Here is a 16,869-nt window from a genome sequence, read left to right as displayed (position 1 = left end):
TTGTGAATTAAATAACTATAGCTATTTGCAAAGGTTATGACATGAAAGGTTGTAACCAATGACGGACGAAGAAATATTAATAAAAGGGATCCAATTTTAACTATTATATTACATATAAAATAATATGAAAAACAATGTTTATGAAAAATATATAAAAGTATAATCATTAATCAGTATAATGTATCATATTTCTTCTATTTTCTTTTTCTAAAATTGTTTCGTAATTTTATCACGTGATATCAGCAAATATAGCTTTCTCAGTATGAACTACTAAACAATCATTTAATAACTTGTGTTCCATCGATTATGCAGCAAATTCTTGATAATATTTATGGCATAAAAAGATATTTCTAATATAACATTAGCAATCGATAAAGTTAAATATGGTTTTATTAATAAATCGATCAATGAACAATAAATATATTTCGTATTGCAACCATTTTTTCAAATATGACCTGTAATTTCTACTACTTAAAAAAATTAATCTAAGTGCACGTCAATAATGAAGCTATTATGCTGATTTCAAATTCTGTCAAAATAAGTGGAATAATTCTCTTAAGTATATTTTTACTAAACCCATCAGTTTATTTTCATCGAATACAAAAAAAAGATTCTTGGAATCTAAGTACATCATTGATAGAAAGAGAATTTGTGATGGAGTCTGCCTTTTTGACCGTGGACTAAACCTGAAAAATTATGGCTTGTGTCTTGTCACTTCGGTTTACGAGCATTGGCAACAATTTTGATATGGAACCCATGATTCCAAGTAGGGTATCAAACAAGGCGGTCCTTTTTTCCCTTATTTATTTATCATGTGTTCTTAAGGATCGAGTCGTTTGCTTGTGGAGAGTGACAGTGTAGGAAAAATTCACGGATAGAGATTTGTAGAGGTGCTCCGGCTATTAATCATCTTTTCTTTACGAACGATTATTACTTATTTTTCTGAGCTTCAACTGATGAGATGGGTCAGATTAAAGTGATCTAGCGTAATTATGAAGTTTTGTTAGGCAACAAATCAATCTTCATAAATCTAATATTATATTTGGTAAAAACGATTCTATGGATGCTAAAAATAATATAGCTAATATCCTGAATGATATTGTGTTTGACGATCAAAGAAAATATTTAGGTCTTCCATCTCTTATTGGTAGAAATAATTAAGACAAAAATCTTTAATTTTATTAAGGAGCGGATTTGGCAAAAGATTAAAGGGTGGAACGCAAAATTTCTATATCGGAGTGGAAAGGAGATTCTGATCAAGACTCTCGCACAATCGTTGTCAAACTATACAATAAATGTATTCCTTCTTCCTGTTGATTTATCTGATGCGCTTGAACGAATGCTTAACTCGTTTTGGTGGAGGAGGACTCAAGTTAATGAGAAAGGTATAAGTTGGACTCGTTGAGATAAGTCACATGTGTCAAAATAATTGGCGGATTGGGGTTTAAAAAGATTTGAGACTTTAATATAGCGATGCTTTCTTGTCAAGCTTGGCGTATTATTAGTTCGTGAGAGTCACTAGTGGCAAGCGTTTATAAAGCTAAGTATTTTCATCAATCCATATTTGAGAAGCAAATATAGGATCAAATCCGAATTTTATATGGAGAAGTATTTTTGAAAGGAGGTTAGTCATAAAATTGGATGCTAGAATCAGAATAAATGATGGTTTACAAAAATTTGGTCTGAACCTTGGCTTGAGGGTGAAGGAGATGGGTCTGTTTTAGATCCTTGTATTCCTGATTTTGTTGATGCGAAAGTTTACTGTCTTTTTGAAGTATGTCATCGTTCTTTGGACATCGGTCTGCTTAAAGATTTATTTAATTAGGGATTGATTTGTCGTATTTTACGTGTGACCCTGAGTATTCGCAATGTTCAGGATAGATGTTTTTGAGGTTGGAAACTACAGGAATTTTTTTAGTTAAGAGTTGTTACAAATCTCTTTTTGGCGAATTGACTCTGGTTCCGTTATCTATCTGGGGGAAAATTTGTAAGCTTCGATTTCCCCTCCACGTCAGGAAGTTCCAATGGAGATTGACATTTGGTTATCTTCCTACGACTGAGACTCTAGGAAGGAAGAAAGTCTTCAATTTGCGCTATGTGTTTCTTTTTTGAAGAAACTGATGTTCATTTGTTTTGTGCTTGCTCTTTTGCCATGGATTGTTGGAGAAGTTTGAAGTTACCTGTTTTTCCTGTGCTGGATATTTCTCTTCAAGAATGGCTCCTTAATTGGTTGACAGTGTTAAAGGGAAAAAATGTGTGTTTCATTGCCATGGTTGTTGGCATCTTGGGTGCAATAAGAATACTGTAATTTGGGCTAATTAAGTTACGCTGCGCATCAACTTTTTTCATGGAAGTTGGCTAAATTTGGTAAATTTGGTAAAACTGACCTCAGATCAACGGTGGTGGATAAGGACGGAGGCTTACACAGATGGAGGCTCCCTGAGGTTGGTTGGTGCAAGTGCAATGTAGATGCATCGATTTTCAGCGAGGGCGATAAGATAGGTATTGCTTGTGTGGCGGGGATTGCTACGATGAAACTGTTCAGGCTATGAATAAGACATTCTAGAGGTCTCCGGACGAGCAAGTCAGTATGAACCCAAGAATATATTAAAAGTATTATGTAAAAGAGGTGGAAAAGCTTACCCTTCTATTGTTGTGCTGTCTTGGCTTATATAGATTCTTGTTTCGTTGATTTCTTTGTAAAGTAGCGATGTGGGGTAGAAATAACATTTCTATATATGTTTATATAGAGATTCATCTCGACATTTATGCTAATGTCTTCTGGTAATCAGTGTTTGCCTCTAGTAAAATTGGTCTTTTAGGTGATTTGCGTATACCATCTATATTGTAATCACAAGTCCGCCCTCGAGTATGTCGGATATTTATGTCTGAGTTCCAAGGCTCTACTCGTCCATCAGCAATAGTTTATGGAAATTTTTGTGAGTTACGGCTCTGCTCAGCCATAAGCAATAGTTTATAGAAATTTATATGAGCTATCGCTTTGGTCGGCCATAAACAATAGATTATAGAAATTTTCTGTGAGTTATTGCTCTGCTCGGCCATAAGCAATAGCTTATGAAAGTTTTTGTGAGCTATGGCTCTTCTAGGACATAAGTGATACCTTATGGAAATATTTGTGAGTTATTGCTCATCTCGGCCATAAGCAATAGCTTATGAAAATTTTCGTGAGCAATGGCTCTGCTCGGTCATAAACGGTAACTTATGAAAATTTTCATGAGCAATGGCTCTGCTCGGCCATAAGCAATAGCTTATGAAAATTTTCGTGAGTAATAGCTCTGTTCGGCTATAAGCAATAGCTTATGAAACGTCTTGTGAGTAATGGCTCAGCTCGGCCATAAGCAATAGCTTATGAGAATTTTCATGAGTAATGACTCTGCTCGGATTTTTTTCTAAGCAACAGCTTTTTATGCTCTGATTTTTTTTAAGCGATAGCTTGCTCTGCTCGAATTTTTTCCTAAAAAATAACTATACTGACAGAGCATAAAAGGTCACGGTTTAGCTCGGTCAAATATGAGAGACATTAGCCAGACTCAGAAAAGCATGAAAGGCTATGGCGTACTTTTGATTTTTGGGAGGCTTTAGCCAAACTACTTCTTCTACCTTTGCCCAACAATTGCCTTCAAAAATGATATAATGAATAGATATGTTATTTCCCACAGACGACGTCAAGTGATAAATAATGATATTATCAACGAATTCGAGTGACCGGGTAGAAACTCCATTCTTGAATGCATGCAACATAGGTCCGTTTGAGATTAAGAACAAACAAGTCAGGAGAACGCCGGAGAGGGTCGAATATATTAAAAGTATTATGTAAAATAAGTGGAAAAACTTACCCTTCTATTGATATGTTATCTTAGCTTATATAAATGCTTGTTTTGTTTGGTTTATTTGTAAAATAGCAATGTGGGATGAAAAAAACATTTCTATATATGTTAATATAGAGACTCATCTCGACATTTATGCTAATCTCTTTTTGATAATTAGTTAATTAGTGTTTGACCTCTAATAAAATTTAATAGAGACTCATCTCGACATGCTGAAGTAATTGATATAAAGGAAGCTCATTCTTGGCTTAAAGGATGGTCAAATTTAATTGTCGAGTCAGACACTTTGGAAATCATGTCGGATATTAGAAATACATCAAGTAGTGAGAATGACGTTGTAGTTTCTGATTATGCTGATATGGCAAAGCAATTCTTTAATTTGAGTTTTTTTATTTGCTAGTCCATTTACTAACCAGGTAGTGCACGTGCTTGAGCAAAATGCCGAGTTCATTCCACGTTAACATGAATGGTTTTCTAACTATCCTGATTTTCTTACGTTTGTAATTATTTTGGATTTGAAATAAAAATTTATTATTATTTAAAAAAAATATCAAACAGAATTCTAAAATATTCCTGATTGATAGTTTCTTTACTTTTAGATGAAAATTGGCAATCTACTTTGGGGCATATGTGGTAAGATTTGCAATTCAGTGTAAGAAATTCCTAGCCATGAGAATCATAGTAGGTTACGGATATCTTTTCTAAAAAGTTGTCTTTAATTTGTAAATTAAACAAAATTTAAAAATAAATTATAAACAATACAAATCGAAATCCGAATATAAATCGGACGCGTTAAATAAAGTTTGAGCGCTAACGATACAACTTATACTGACAATAAAGATTTTTTTGTCAAAGATAAAAGATCACTAATGATAAAACCGACTACAACTAGTCTTAGATCGACTACTAGCGAGTCTCAAATCTAGCCACAAACAGAGATCAAGTTGTTTTTTTTATGCATTCGTTATGCTTCTTGCTAAAACAACACCGACTCGCCTTCTAAACAAAAGCAGAGAGGAGTAATTTATTTAAAAAGAACAAACACAACATTAGTTCTTGAAAAGTTCCAAACAATGTTGCTGGTCTAGATTTCTGCTCCAAAACCTTTTGTAATATTCAGCATAAGTGAAATCCTTATATATGGCTGCAGATTCATGTTGGATGAGAGGTTTAGCTGGGCTGATCAATGCATCATCACATGGACACAAAAATGAAGCAATTGACATTCTTGCTTTGTCAACATTCACAACAGCTCTATGACATATACTCTTATATCTTCCATTACTCAGTGCCTGCATTTGCTCAATTCTCACAAATTATTTCTTTCATTGTCTTAAATTAGATGGATAACAATAATATTCATTTATTTTTATTAAAATATTTGAATATATAACACTGTATGGAATCGATGAGTACTGACTGGATTAAAAAAAATTCAAGTTTGATATCATGTTGTGATTCATATCAATTATATAAAATATACAAAATTAAAAAATAAATGCTCTAACTGTTATTAAATATTATTTATCTAATTTTTTGATATTATTAACTTTTTAATTACTATCAAAAAAGTATATTTTTTTTTCTCTAAATATGTATTCAAATTAGTTTAAGATATTGTAATATATAATTTAAATTAGATCCTTAATCTACTTATTTAATATTTGGATATAACAAATTCAAATGATAAATTATATATATATATATATATAATATTTTGTTTTATAACACTTGTTTATTTATTAGTTTTTGTATTAAATCCTTATTCAATAATTAGAATTGTTTCCAAGCAATATTAATTTTACTACTATAAATTAATCATATAAGTAAATATTGTTCTCTATTATTAGAAAAATAAATTCTTATTAAATGATAAACTATAGAATTAGTAATATAGTATCCTGTAGTTTTTATGTTAAAACTTTTTATATTGCTATTATTTTATATCATTATCTTTTATATATATATTTAACTTGTCAATTATGTTAAAAAAAAATTACTATACTTATTCTAAATTTTGTAAGACTATTTTATTTACTAAAAATAAAAAAAGAGATTAATTATCTATAAAATATTTTTAAAAACATACTAATACATCTATGCTTGTAGATTTAGCAGGTTTATTTTATTTAAAAAATTTACAATTTACCCTTAAAATTTAATATTAGTGGTTTTGGTTGCCTTACTTCTAGTGCTAAATTTGATATGAATACTTCTATTTATGATAAATAATTTTACACAATAAAATATATTTAAATCTATGTATTTTATGAAAAAGAAGACAAATAAATGATTATTGCATTAACAAGATATCTTTTTTTTATAAAACTTTTATTAAATAAAGCAGGTTAGCAAAAAATACTTAAACAACATGATGAAATTTTTTGAAACAACGGTTTCTAGTAAGTTGTGATAAAATAACACTGGTAATCTAAATTATTTGTCAACAAAAGTTAATTAAGTCAAATTAGTAAACTTTAACTATGAAAAATGAAAGACTCATGTAAAGAAATAGTAAAATTGATCTTAGAAATTAATATTAAGAACATAAGAGTTTTATTAATTAATTTTAGATTAATGTAATCTATGTATAGAGAGCTAAAATTGCATATTCCAAATCATATTAGGTTTATATATACTCATACAATAAAAAACATATATATATAATAGAGAAAGTCGAATATGAAAATATGATAATTACCTGCAATTGGTCACCAATGTTAATGACAAAAGCATTAGGATGAGGTTTAACAGCAAGCCATTTGCCATCTTTGAGGACTTGAAGGCCAGCTACTTGTAGATCTTGTAGTAAAATTGTGAGAGAATTAGGGTCCGTATGTCCGGGCAATCCATATGTTAATTCAGGCTCCGGACAAGGCGGATAGTAGTTCACAGCCATATGTTGTCCTTGCTCACTCAATACGTCATTTATATAATCTTTTGGAAGGCCTAAACTCTCTGAAATTAGTTCTTGTATGCGAAATCCGAGTTTCCGAACTTCTGCACAATAGTTGCTTACGATTCCCCTAAACATAACATGACTTTTTTATTAGATCAGGGTGGCTTAAAATATTAAGGGAAAATGGATAAGAAAATAGAACAACGATCGGTAAGAGAAGAAGAAGATGAAATGACAAGATTAAGGACATAAAATAGTATCAACATGAAAGAAAGATAAATAAGGAGAAAAATATATTTTACCTTTTGTTCTTCCCAACTTAAAAATAACAATAGTGAAATATAGATATGGTATAAATTTCAACCAAATCTACAATTCTATTGATTAATCGTCTTTAATAGTCATTTTATTCAATAAAAAAAATAGTTACAAATTTACAAGATTATTGTTAATAAAGATATTTTTAATTATAAAATTCACATTGTTGGAATTATTTGAATAATTTCTTATAGAGTATAATGAAAAATTAACAAAAACTAAGTAGTTTAGTGTAAGGAACATTTCTTAGTTATTATGTTTAGTCCTTGACTACTACCTAATCTGCATTTTCATTAATATAGTAATACAAACACGTCACAATTTAAATAATTCTCTCATATCATAAATTTCAGTATTTTTTAATTATGAATTAATTTATGAAAGATTAGACGTATATGAACTCAACTAGTAAATACTTTATTATTTTGAGTTTGATTCAAATAAGCTCAATATAATTTTATAAAATTATTTAGAATTAAGTACTAAATTAATTCATAATTTAAAAATATATATTAGATGAATTATTAAATAAATTTATTTATACACAGTAGAGATGACAATGGGGATTAATATCATCCCCGTTTTTATGGGGATTAATATCATCATCTCTGAGGATTTCCCATTCCATGGGATCCCTGCATTCCGTATAATTTAAATATAAATATTTAAATAATTTTATTTATTTTCATGAAATATTTTTAAAAAATATTAATTGTTCAATATTAATAATTATTACAAATTACAAATATATTAAAAAATATTATAAATTATATAAAAATATACCGGGTCTCCGTTAAGACGGAAATGGAAATTCTCATGAAATGGAAACTGCACTTCATGTGCCCTCCCCATTCCCGTGAAAGGAAAATAATTTTTCCCACCCCCGTATTTATAAAGGGGATTGATGGAGAATCCTCATCCCATTAGGGGCGGGCACGGCCATTGCCATCCCTAATCATAAATTTTAAAAATGACAAGTCTTTGTTTAGAAGCCACACGAGGTCTCATTACCAATTCAATGCTCATAAAGGTAGATCTCATTTTTCATGACATATCTGTTCCTTTCTTCAATCAATTTGAATTTAAAATCACCAAGTTAGTAGTCACTAATCAAGACAGAAATTGTTTGGAAGCAATATAGAAACATGACAAGAACAATTATTTAAGTGTATATGTATGTTACATTTAGCGTCACATCAGATGATTATCTTTCTAAAATAATACTCCAGGAGTCAAAATAAAAAATAGAATTAAATATTGATACCAATGAGTTATAGTTTAAATGGTTAAATTTCTTAAATGCACTCTCAAAGTCTCCATTCTTAAACTAATTTAACAAAGTCCGACAATTAACTTTTATTTTTTGAAAAAAAAAATGTTGGTGAAAACAATCATTCAATCAACAAAGAATTGAGAACGCATAAAAAAATTTCCAGATAAAAAAACTCATACTAGGATGACAAAAAATTAGGATACGTTTGAAAAGTCTTCAAGAAAAGAAAGATTTGAATGATAAGAATGAAGTTACTATCGTGATAAGGGTTCAATTAATTTCGCACCTTAAGATACTTCATATATAATCTTACACTTTAGGACACTTCAAATAATATTTTGCACCAAGTAACCTATAGCCGTATTATCTTCCTTTTTATTTCTTCATAAAAGAAAAACATATATTTTTTTATAATTGGGGAGAAAAAACGCTTGTAGGAGAATTTGAACCACGACCTTAACAATTTGCTATCCAATACTTATACCATTTGAACTACAGTCATTGATCGGTGGTGATTTATTTTTTATTATATAATTCTAAATTTATCTTTTTAAAAGGGGCATTATGTTATTTTCCATGACAAGTAATTTTTCTGTCTTATTTAAGTGATACCAAGTGTTTTTAATTTCTTATTTGTTCTAATATATTTATTGTCTTTTTGTTCTTCGCGTAGAGGAAGACTTTACCGATTAGGACAATAATATTATGCAATTTGAATTCTTTGGTAACAATAACGGATACGGCATGGAATCGTTATCAGTAGCTTGTGGTATACTCTCTATAGAAAAAGGATGGCAGACTAAAAATTTATATGTCAAACTACTTAATTAATAACTTTTCTATTTTTAATTAATTGATGTTTTAGAAAGAAAAATTGTTCCAATTTATATGTAGAAACTATTATAAAAGTATATAGTATCATTGCATAAACTTAAAATGTCAACTAATTGGAAAGAAATGGAAGGAATAGTATATTATTTTTTATGAGCAAATTACGCTAATGTCCCCGAGGTATATTATAATTAACAATTGGTACTTCTTGTTTCAAAAATCTACTTAATAGTCCCTCAGTTTTAATTCCGTTAATTAATTGTTAGATCCCTCCGTTAATTTCGACACTTACTTTCAAACGATTTGGTACCCCACCTTCAATTTTATGAATGATTTGATCTCTCGCTTTTAATCTTATTAAACGATTTGGTCCCTCGCTTTTAAACAATTTAGTACCCAAATTTCAATCTGCTAAACGATTTGATCCCCTCAAATTAACAGAAAAATCTCTCAGTTAACGGAATTAAAATTGATAGACCATTAAATAAACTTTTAAAATAAGGGGTATCAAACTGTTAATTATAATATATCGATTTGCGCTTATTTTATTTGTAAGATGATATACAAATATTCCGCATTCTTTGGTATAAGCATTTCGTTTTATACCAAATCAGTAGGAATATTTTGATTTTTTTTTTCGACCGTTGCTCATCAATACAACCGCAAGGGATATGACTTGATCATATTTTACAATATTAATAAAATTTATATTAATTCATATTTCTGATCCACACTGATCACACCCTTCAAAATCAAGTATAATAAAATAAATAAAAATGACACCGGCTTATCTAGAAGAAGTCTACTAACATGCAAGTCACCGCATTAAATAGTCAATGAAGGCCATTATATTACACGTCACCCTACCAATTACTATTTCCTTATGTCACATGATTCACTTTGCTTACGTCAACACGGATTGAGGTGTCGGATGTCATCCTCAGTACCACAAAAAAAGGTTCCATGATAAGAATCTACAGTAGACCCATACGATTCCTCCATTAATTTATTGGATCTTTATAAAAAAAATTATAAGAATAAAAATATTTGTAAAAATCTAATCAAAAAGTATAGTACTACATAAAAATTGTATCCCACCATGTGTCAATATTTGTTGATTTATTTTCACATTTTAATTTTATACTTCAATTTTAAAACTGTTTCTAAAAAATATTTTTCATTTAAATTATTAATTATAAATTATCTTTTATATTTTATAAACAATTTTAAAATTGAAATTTTATCCATATAATTTTAATAATTAGATATAGTTATTTTCAAATGTTCAATTATTATTTCAATATAAAATTTCACCAATTAAAAATTTAACTATTAATATATTTTTTATATATAAAATATAAAAATTATTTAAACTATTTTTTTGAAAAGATTACATTTATTCAAATGAATTAGGTCTACAATATTTATCACATTTAAAAGAACTATATTGATCTATAATATTTATTGTAGTTTTTTTAATTTATCTATATCAATAAATAACAAATAAATCTCAAAATGTTAGTCAAATTTAAATATATTATTAATTAATATAAATAATATAATAATAATAATAAAATAAAAAATGACGTCATTGCTTATCACACATACCTAGACAGTTTTGATGTCATTGCTGACTAGATACAAAAAGAAGCTTATGTGTAAGAAATAGGTATCAGAAACCAAATTGGCATCGAAGGAAGGGACATGCATAAAGCATGTGATGTGTCACATGGGGAAACTTATTAGGCTGACATGCAACACTTTATTCGGTTTGAACTTAATTTTAAGGAAAAAAATTATGGTGCTTGAATTTATTTTTATTTTACTGTATAGTATAGGAGTATCATTTAATTGTCTGAATTACCAATTTTAAAGCCTTTTTATGCCTACAACTACCATTGAACAATTATATAAAATTACAAAAAAATTACCAATATCATTACGTAAAATAGCAAGCTAAAGACATCTCCATTCTCCAGCGATGTACTCAAATATTTATTTGGTGTGAGATATCTCCAACAATATACTAAATGACATACTATTTTAATATATAATAATATAAATAGTGGGAAGAACATATTTACACTAAAATAATATACAATATCATATACGGTTGGAGATGAAAAACAATGTTGAACTATTTTTTGTTTTTACGTTTTATTTTATCATAGCATTTGTTATTTTTCTGTCATTGTAATTCAAATAATTAATGTTCTATTTAATTCAAAGTTTAAACAATTGATATTAAAAATATATGTCTATATTAATTTAAAAATAACAATTTAATCAAATATCAACAACATAAAAATAATAATACATGAGCAAAAACGTATCTTAATAATAATTAATTGATATGAATTTTAAAAGTATAAAGACACTAGTTATGTAAAACTCACAAAACATTCAACTTATATTCCTATTTTATAAAATTTTACAAAGAACAGATCTCTCAAACTTATATACAACTATTCTATATATAGTGCATATAACGAATTTAATTATATATGTTGTGTTGCCATACGGTTCATTTATGCATACATATAAATATATTATAGATGCATGAATTTAGAAGATTTTATATAGTTTTTTATCCATCTAACAATATATACTTTAGATATATTTTTAACGTTTTATAGTTTAAGATTAGGTGATGATAAGTACTATAAATAGTACTTCCTTCCATCATTTCTTAACATAACTAGTGTATTTTTGAGTTTTTAAAAGAATTTTTTATTTGAATGTGTAAATGAATGATTGACTCTAATTTTTAATTCATTATTATTAACAAAAACTGAGGATAAAAAGAAAAACAAAAAGTGAAAAAGCAGGGCACGTGTCGAAACGTAATAGGATGAAAGATAAGGAAAAAAACACTTACTTGAATAGAGGAGGATTAGAAGGCCAGTGAGGCACATACTTGTCAAGAGGATAGCAATGAAGTCTGAGATAGTCTCTCCAGTTGTGAACTTTTTCCTTACTCATATTAAAACTCGTCGATAATCTCAAAGTTTTTGAAGGGTCATCGGAGTATAGTTTCATCTTCTCCTCTAGCGGCAGATTAAAAAATTCTTTCGCCACCAATAACATCCCCGCCACCGCTTCATCCGCCACTGCATGATTGACCACCTGCAAATTATTCATAACTGTCAGATTTCGTGGCCAAAACAAATATTCTTTTAATAAGTAGGGAAAGGAAAGCGTTTGAGGGAGAATTTGAACCCACAACTTTGACAGTTTACTGTTTAGCGTTTATGCTTTTTTGAGCTATAGCTCGTTGGTTGGCCCAAGCAAATTTGAATAACACAAAGAATTTCAACAGAATATTTACCTGGAAAAATCCATAATTCGTGCATGCATATCCGATTTGTTCAACAATTTGGGCATGATTTTCAGAGCTCAAATCAATAACCGGAACATCGTCGCATGTTAAAACTTCGGATAACCTGGGACGTTCGGATGCCGGTCGGACGTAATTTTCCGGTAAGTTTTTGTAGTGGACTCCGGAGGAAAGAACTTTTGCGGCCATGGCAACAAGATATATAGCTATGGAAAAAGAGAAATGAAGGTTTTATATATGAACAGAACTGGTTTGGTTGTGCATTGAATGAAGAATAAGCATGCTCTTCACTGAATATCAACACATGTATTTATAATGGTAGTTTTATTGCCGTGTCATTCACCGCCTAAAGTACAATTTATATTAGTAGCACATTTATTTAATTATTAAAAAAGGTCAATCATCCTTGTCCCTACGTACTTTTATTTAAGAATTCCAGGTTTGATTGTCTCCACCTCTTTATAATAATAGTACTAATTCATCAAAAAAAATACTAATAGTACTATTAGAAAGAATCTATCATGCTTGATTATTTTTGGTCTAACTATTTAAAAAGATTAAAATATAATTAAACAATTATATATTCATATTTATATTTTAATTAAGATAATAAATATATTTTCTGTAAATTAATTTATAATATGATCCCCATTAATTTTATAATTTATAATGATTATGTTCCAATCAGAAACTAATTTAAATTTTAATTAGTATTATTTATGCTTTAATTTTTGTTTAATAAAAGATTATTTTTTATAAATATTATACCAATATAAAATATTATACGGATTTAAAATAGAAGTTATGAGTCATAGAATAAATCCAAATTTAGAATTAGACATATTTATTATAAATTATAAAGTTATCGAATTAAAATTTATAATTTTTTGAAACAAATTTATTATTTTAGTTAAAATATATATATATATAAAATTAAATCACCTTAAATATTTAGATGGAGTTTTCTTAACTTAAAACGAATGAAATATAATTAGTACTCCTAATTAACATTCTTCTTGTCCAAAATCTTATCATTTTCAATGTAATCAAGTTATATTCTTTTTCATTTCACAGGAAATGAGATGAGCAATGAAATCAACATTCAATTTAAAATTATTAATATTCATTTAAATGCTTACTTTTTCTTCTATAAGCCTTCACCCACCATCCTCTTTCCATTCGCCTTATTTAGATTGTTAACGAAGGCGTGCCAGCAACGAGTACAAGCAATACTCAACTAGCTGCGACACATTACAAGTGCACCCACCGAATGCGAAGAGGCGGCATTCGCTAATTTTTAAAACACTACTAAAAAACAGTCAGTTTGTGACGGCAAAATCAGTCACAAATCCGTCACAAACAGCTGTTTGTGACGGATTTGTGACGGATTTCAATCCGTCATCAAAAAAGGCGTCACAAACACTTTGTGACGGAATAAATAATCCGTCACAAATTTGTGACGGATTAGTGACGGAAACTGCCGTCACAAAAGTCAATGGTCACTTTTCATAAATCCGTCAGAAATTTGTGACAGATTTTTCCATCACAAATCCGTCGCAATGAGTGACGGATTTGTGACGGATTTTGAATTTGTCCGTCACAAATCCGTCACTAATTTGTGAAAAATTTGTGAAAAATATAATTTGTGACGAATATGGCTGTCACAAATCCTTCACAAATTTGTAACGAATTTGTGATAAAATTTATTTTGTGACATGCATTTCCTTTACAAATCTGTTACAAATTCAAAAGAATCACATTCTCGTATTATTATAATAATGGATATAAAACGAAAATGATCGATATATAAGTGTAATGGTAGTTATCCATTAATTTCAAAATAGAGTGTTACATACTAGTGTTTATAAATATCATAAGCAAGCAATCTAAGTACGAACGTTGTAGAATACAAAGATGAAAACAACTACTATATAGGAGGCGTCAATGATGTGATACAACCGCCAAAACCTATTTATCACTCTTTATGCTTTTGTTGTTGCTGCTCGAGATAGTTCATTTGGCGTTACTGCTTACGTTTCATATCTATAAGAAAGTAATGAGGTAAATAGACATTAGAACATAATATATTTAACTAGTCATCTTTAAAACTAAAAGGGCATGACTGTCAAGTAGTCATTTGCAGAACTTAAATGTTTCATTCCTGTTGTGCGACATTTTAAAATGTATATGCAAGTTATGGGGGCTAGCTTTGTGGAGGAGTAAGTAAAAATCTCTAATCATATTCATAAACCATTGTCCTTTTTTTTAATTCAAAACCATTGTCCTTATAAAATGGACAGCGCCACTTTTAAAAGACGAAGATACTCTTAGACCCTTACAAATTCTCCCTGAAAAATTGCAACTCAAATAATTTGCTAGAATAATGAGAATCCTAAAATGACCCTGATCGTAGCTCAACATACATACTTGTGAGCTTTGAAGGGGATACAATCCCCATTGTCATCCTAAGCTATCAAGTATAAAACATAATCAGATCAACAAAAGTAAGATATAATTATATCCTTGCATGAACTCTTTGGTTACCGCAATATACACTTATAGTTTAATGAGACCTTGATTAATTTAGTTTCTCAACATTTAAAATTTTCAAAACGCTGACTGTCACAGAAGTTATATCAATCATTGAAAACATAAGCTAATTAGCGTCGATGCAACAAAGTTTCAAAGAAGTCCAACAAGACTCGCATAACGAAACCAAGAGAAATAGAGAAACTTACCACAATGGCTTTCCCAGCATTTTTTTGTCTCTTTGCCAACTTTTTAGCAGGAGCAGTCACAGCACTAAATGATATCCCCACTTGTAGTAGAAAACAAAGAGCCGATAATTTTCTTCGCGAATAAAAATTGCTATAAAAAAAACCACGAATAGCATTGTTATACAACCATATTCCTACTAGCAGACCTTCCGTCAAAGCAAGTAGTCTGTTAAATTGCAATGTGCATTTCTCTCTCAAACCAAGAGTTGCCCGCATGAGAACAGCCATTAGCACCTCAAAATCAATGAAGAATCATAGCTTTACAGTTTAAGAAACATCACCAAACCACATATATAGAGATGGAAACTTACATGTGCAAAACATATATAGCATGAAACTAGAAAAGAAGTGGAGAAATTAGAGAGGGTGAGTTTAGTCCTGAAGATTGCGTATGGGGACAAGAATTAAAAGAGGAGATTAGGGAAAAGTTAGGAAACAGAGAGTAATGTGATGTGTGAAATGAATGCATTGTTTATTTGTTTTTTGTCTTTTGTCTTTTAAAAATGTTAAAATGAGTAGACACTTTTTTTACTAATTTTTTTGACTAAATCCCATTCCAATATCATCAAATGTTAAAATGACTTGGCATCTAAAATGACTAATTTTTTTTACTAAAATGAGTAGACATTAGCAATCAGCCTAAATCCCATGCCAATATCATCAAATACAAATCATGTCCCCTCTAAAAACACATAATGCGAATGCCATAAACAATCCATACTCGTTGCTACATAAAATCGACAAACATATAAGCAGTAAAACATTGCTAAAACCAAAAGCAGAATAATTTGAGCACAGTACTAACATTTAAATTAACACCGTAGTCGACCATGGAAACGACAGCTCAACATCATAGACTACATACCTAAGTATTGACTTCTACTCCTATAATCGTAGATAACTATCTCAAAAATCAATTGACATAATACCTTCGGATTAGCAGGATTTTCAAATTGATGAAGCATATATATAAGCATTTGGTGTATTCTTCATGATCTCCTCAGCTTCTTAATAATCTCAGCATACTTCATAACTGATATTTACAAACATAAAGCTTAAATTATAAGTTAAAAATTTAATAACGGCAAAAGAATGCAGTTTCCCGATGTCCGAATGAAACAGAAAAGAAGCATTATTGGATAGCTAGGGAAACATCAATTTTGGCTTCACTAACAATAGATTAATAAATTAATGTAGTGCAACGTTGAAAGATTATAATGACATTCTAATGAAGCCATTACAGTTTACACAAACAGGATAATGAAAAGTAAAGTAGTTACTCCATTGTCATGTCCTCTCAAATGAGCTAACATACAGATCTAACGGAATAATTATATGGAGTAGCAAAGTGTAACAAAAACACCATTGCAAGATGTTTGCTTAACCAAATACTGATATCATCTGGTCCATTACATTTTATACTCTCTTTGTGGCCTTTTCACATACATGTTATGTCCATTGTGTAACTATTATCTATGTTATGTCCATTTTCACATACTTGCTCAGGAAACAACATAGTACATTACAGAGAATTAAAACAAGACTATCAGGAGAGTCCCAAACCCTAAATACATTAAAAAATTAAA

The 16,869-nt window shown here is 29.4% G+C and overlaps 1 protein-coding gene and 1 non-coding gene across 2 annotated transcripts; both read right to left on the bottom strand.

Moving 5' to 3' along the window:
• Positions 1-4,611: 4,611 nt before the first annotated feature.
• On the bottom strand, positions 4,612-12,820 carry LOC126653783 (protein DOWNY MILDEW RESISTANCE 6). Its single transcript, XM_050347719.2, has 4 exons — positions 12,498-12,820; positions 12,048-12,295; positions 6,550-6,874; positions 4,612-5,140 (listed from the first exon to the last, which is right to left on the bottom strand). Exons 1-4 carry the CDS (start codon positions 12,693-12,695, stop codon positions 4,898-4,900), a joined length of 1,014 nt encoding a protein of 337 aa, XP_050203676.1. The 5' UTR covers positions 12,696-12,820; the 3' UTR covers positions 4,612-4,897.
• Positions 12,821-16,373: 3,553 nt separating this feature from the next.
• Positions 16,374-16,521, bottom strand: LOC126654267 (small nucleolar RNA snoR136). Its single transcript, XR_007632519.1, has one exon. It is a non-coding gene; the product is annotated as a small nucleolar RNA snoR136 (small nucleolar RNA).
• Positions 16,522-16,869: the final 348 nt, after the last annotated feature.

This window comes from Mercurialis annua, linkage group LG6 (assembly GCF_937616625.2).
Source record: "Mercurialis annua linkage group LG6, ddMerAnnu1.2, whole genome shotgun sequence".
In the NCBI taxonomy this organism is placed as follows: domain Eukaryota; kingdom Viridiplantae; phylum Streptophyta; class Magnoliopsida; order Malpighiales; family Euphorbiaceae; genus Mercurialis; species Mercurialis annua.
Note: the sequence above shows the minus strand (reverse complement) of the source record. Positions and strands in the feature narration are given on the sequence as shown.

Bases quoted from the DNA above. Each gene is read 5' to 3' on its own strand.
- LOC126653783 (XM_050347719.2), bottom strand. From the start codon at position 12,695: ATGGCCGCAAAAGTTCTTTCCTCCGGAGTCCACTACAAAAACTTACCG. The intron at 12,296-12,497 runs GTAAATATTCTG...AATAATTTGCAG, and splicing joins CGAATTATGGATTTTTCCAG to GTGGTCAATCATGCAGTGGC. The intron at 5,141-6,549 runs GTAATTATCATA...GAGCAAATGCAG, and splicing joins ACATTGGTGACCAATTGCAG to GCACTGAGTAATGGAAGATA.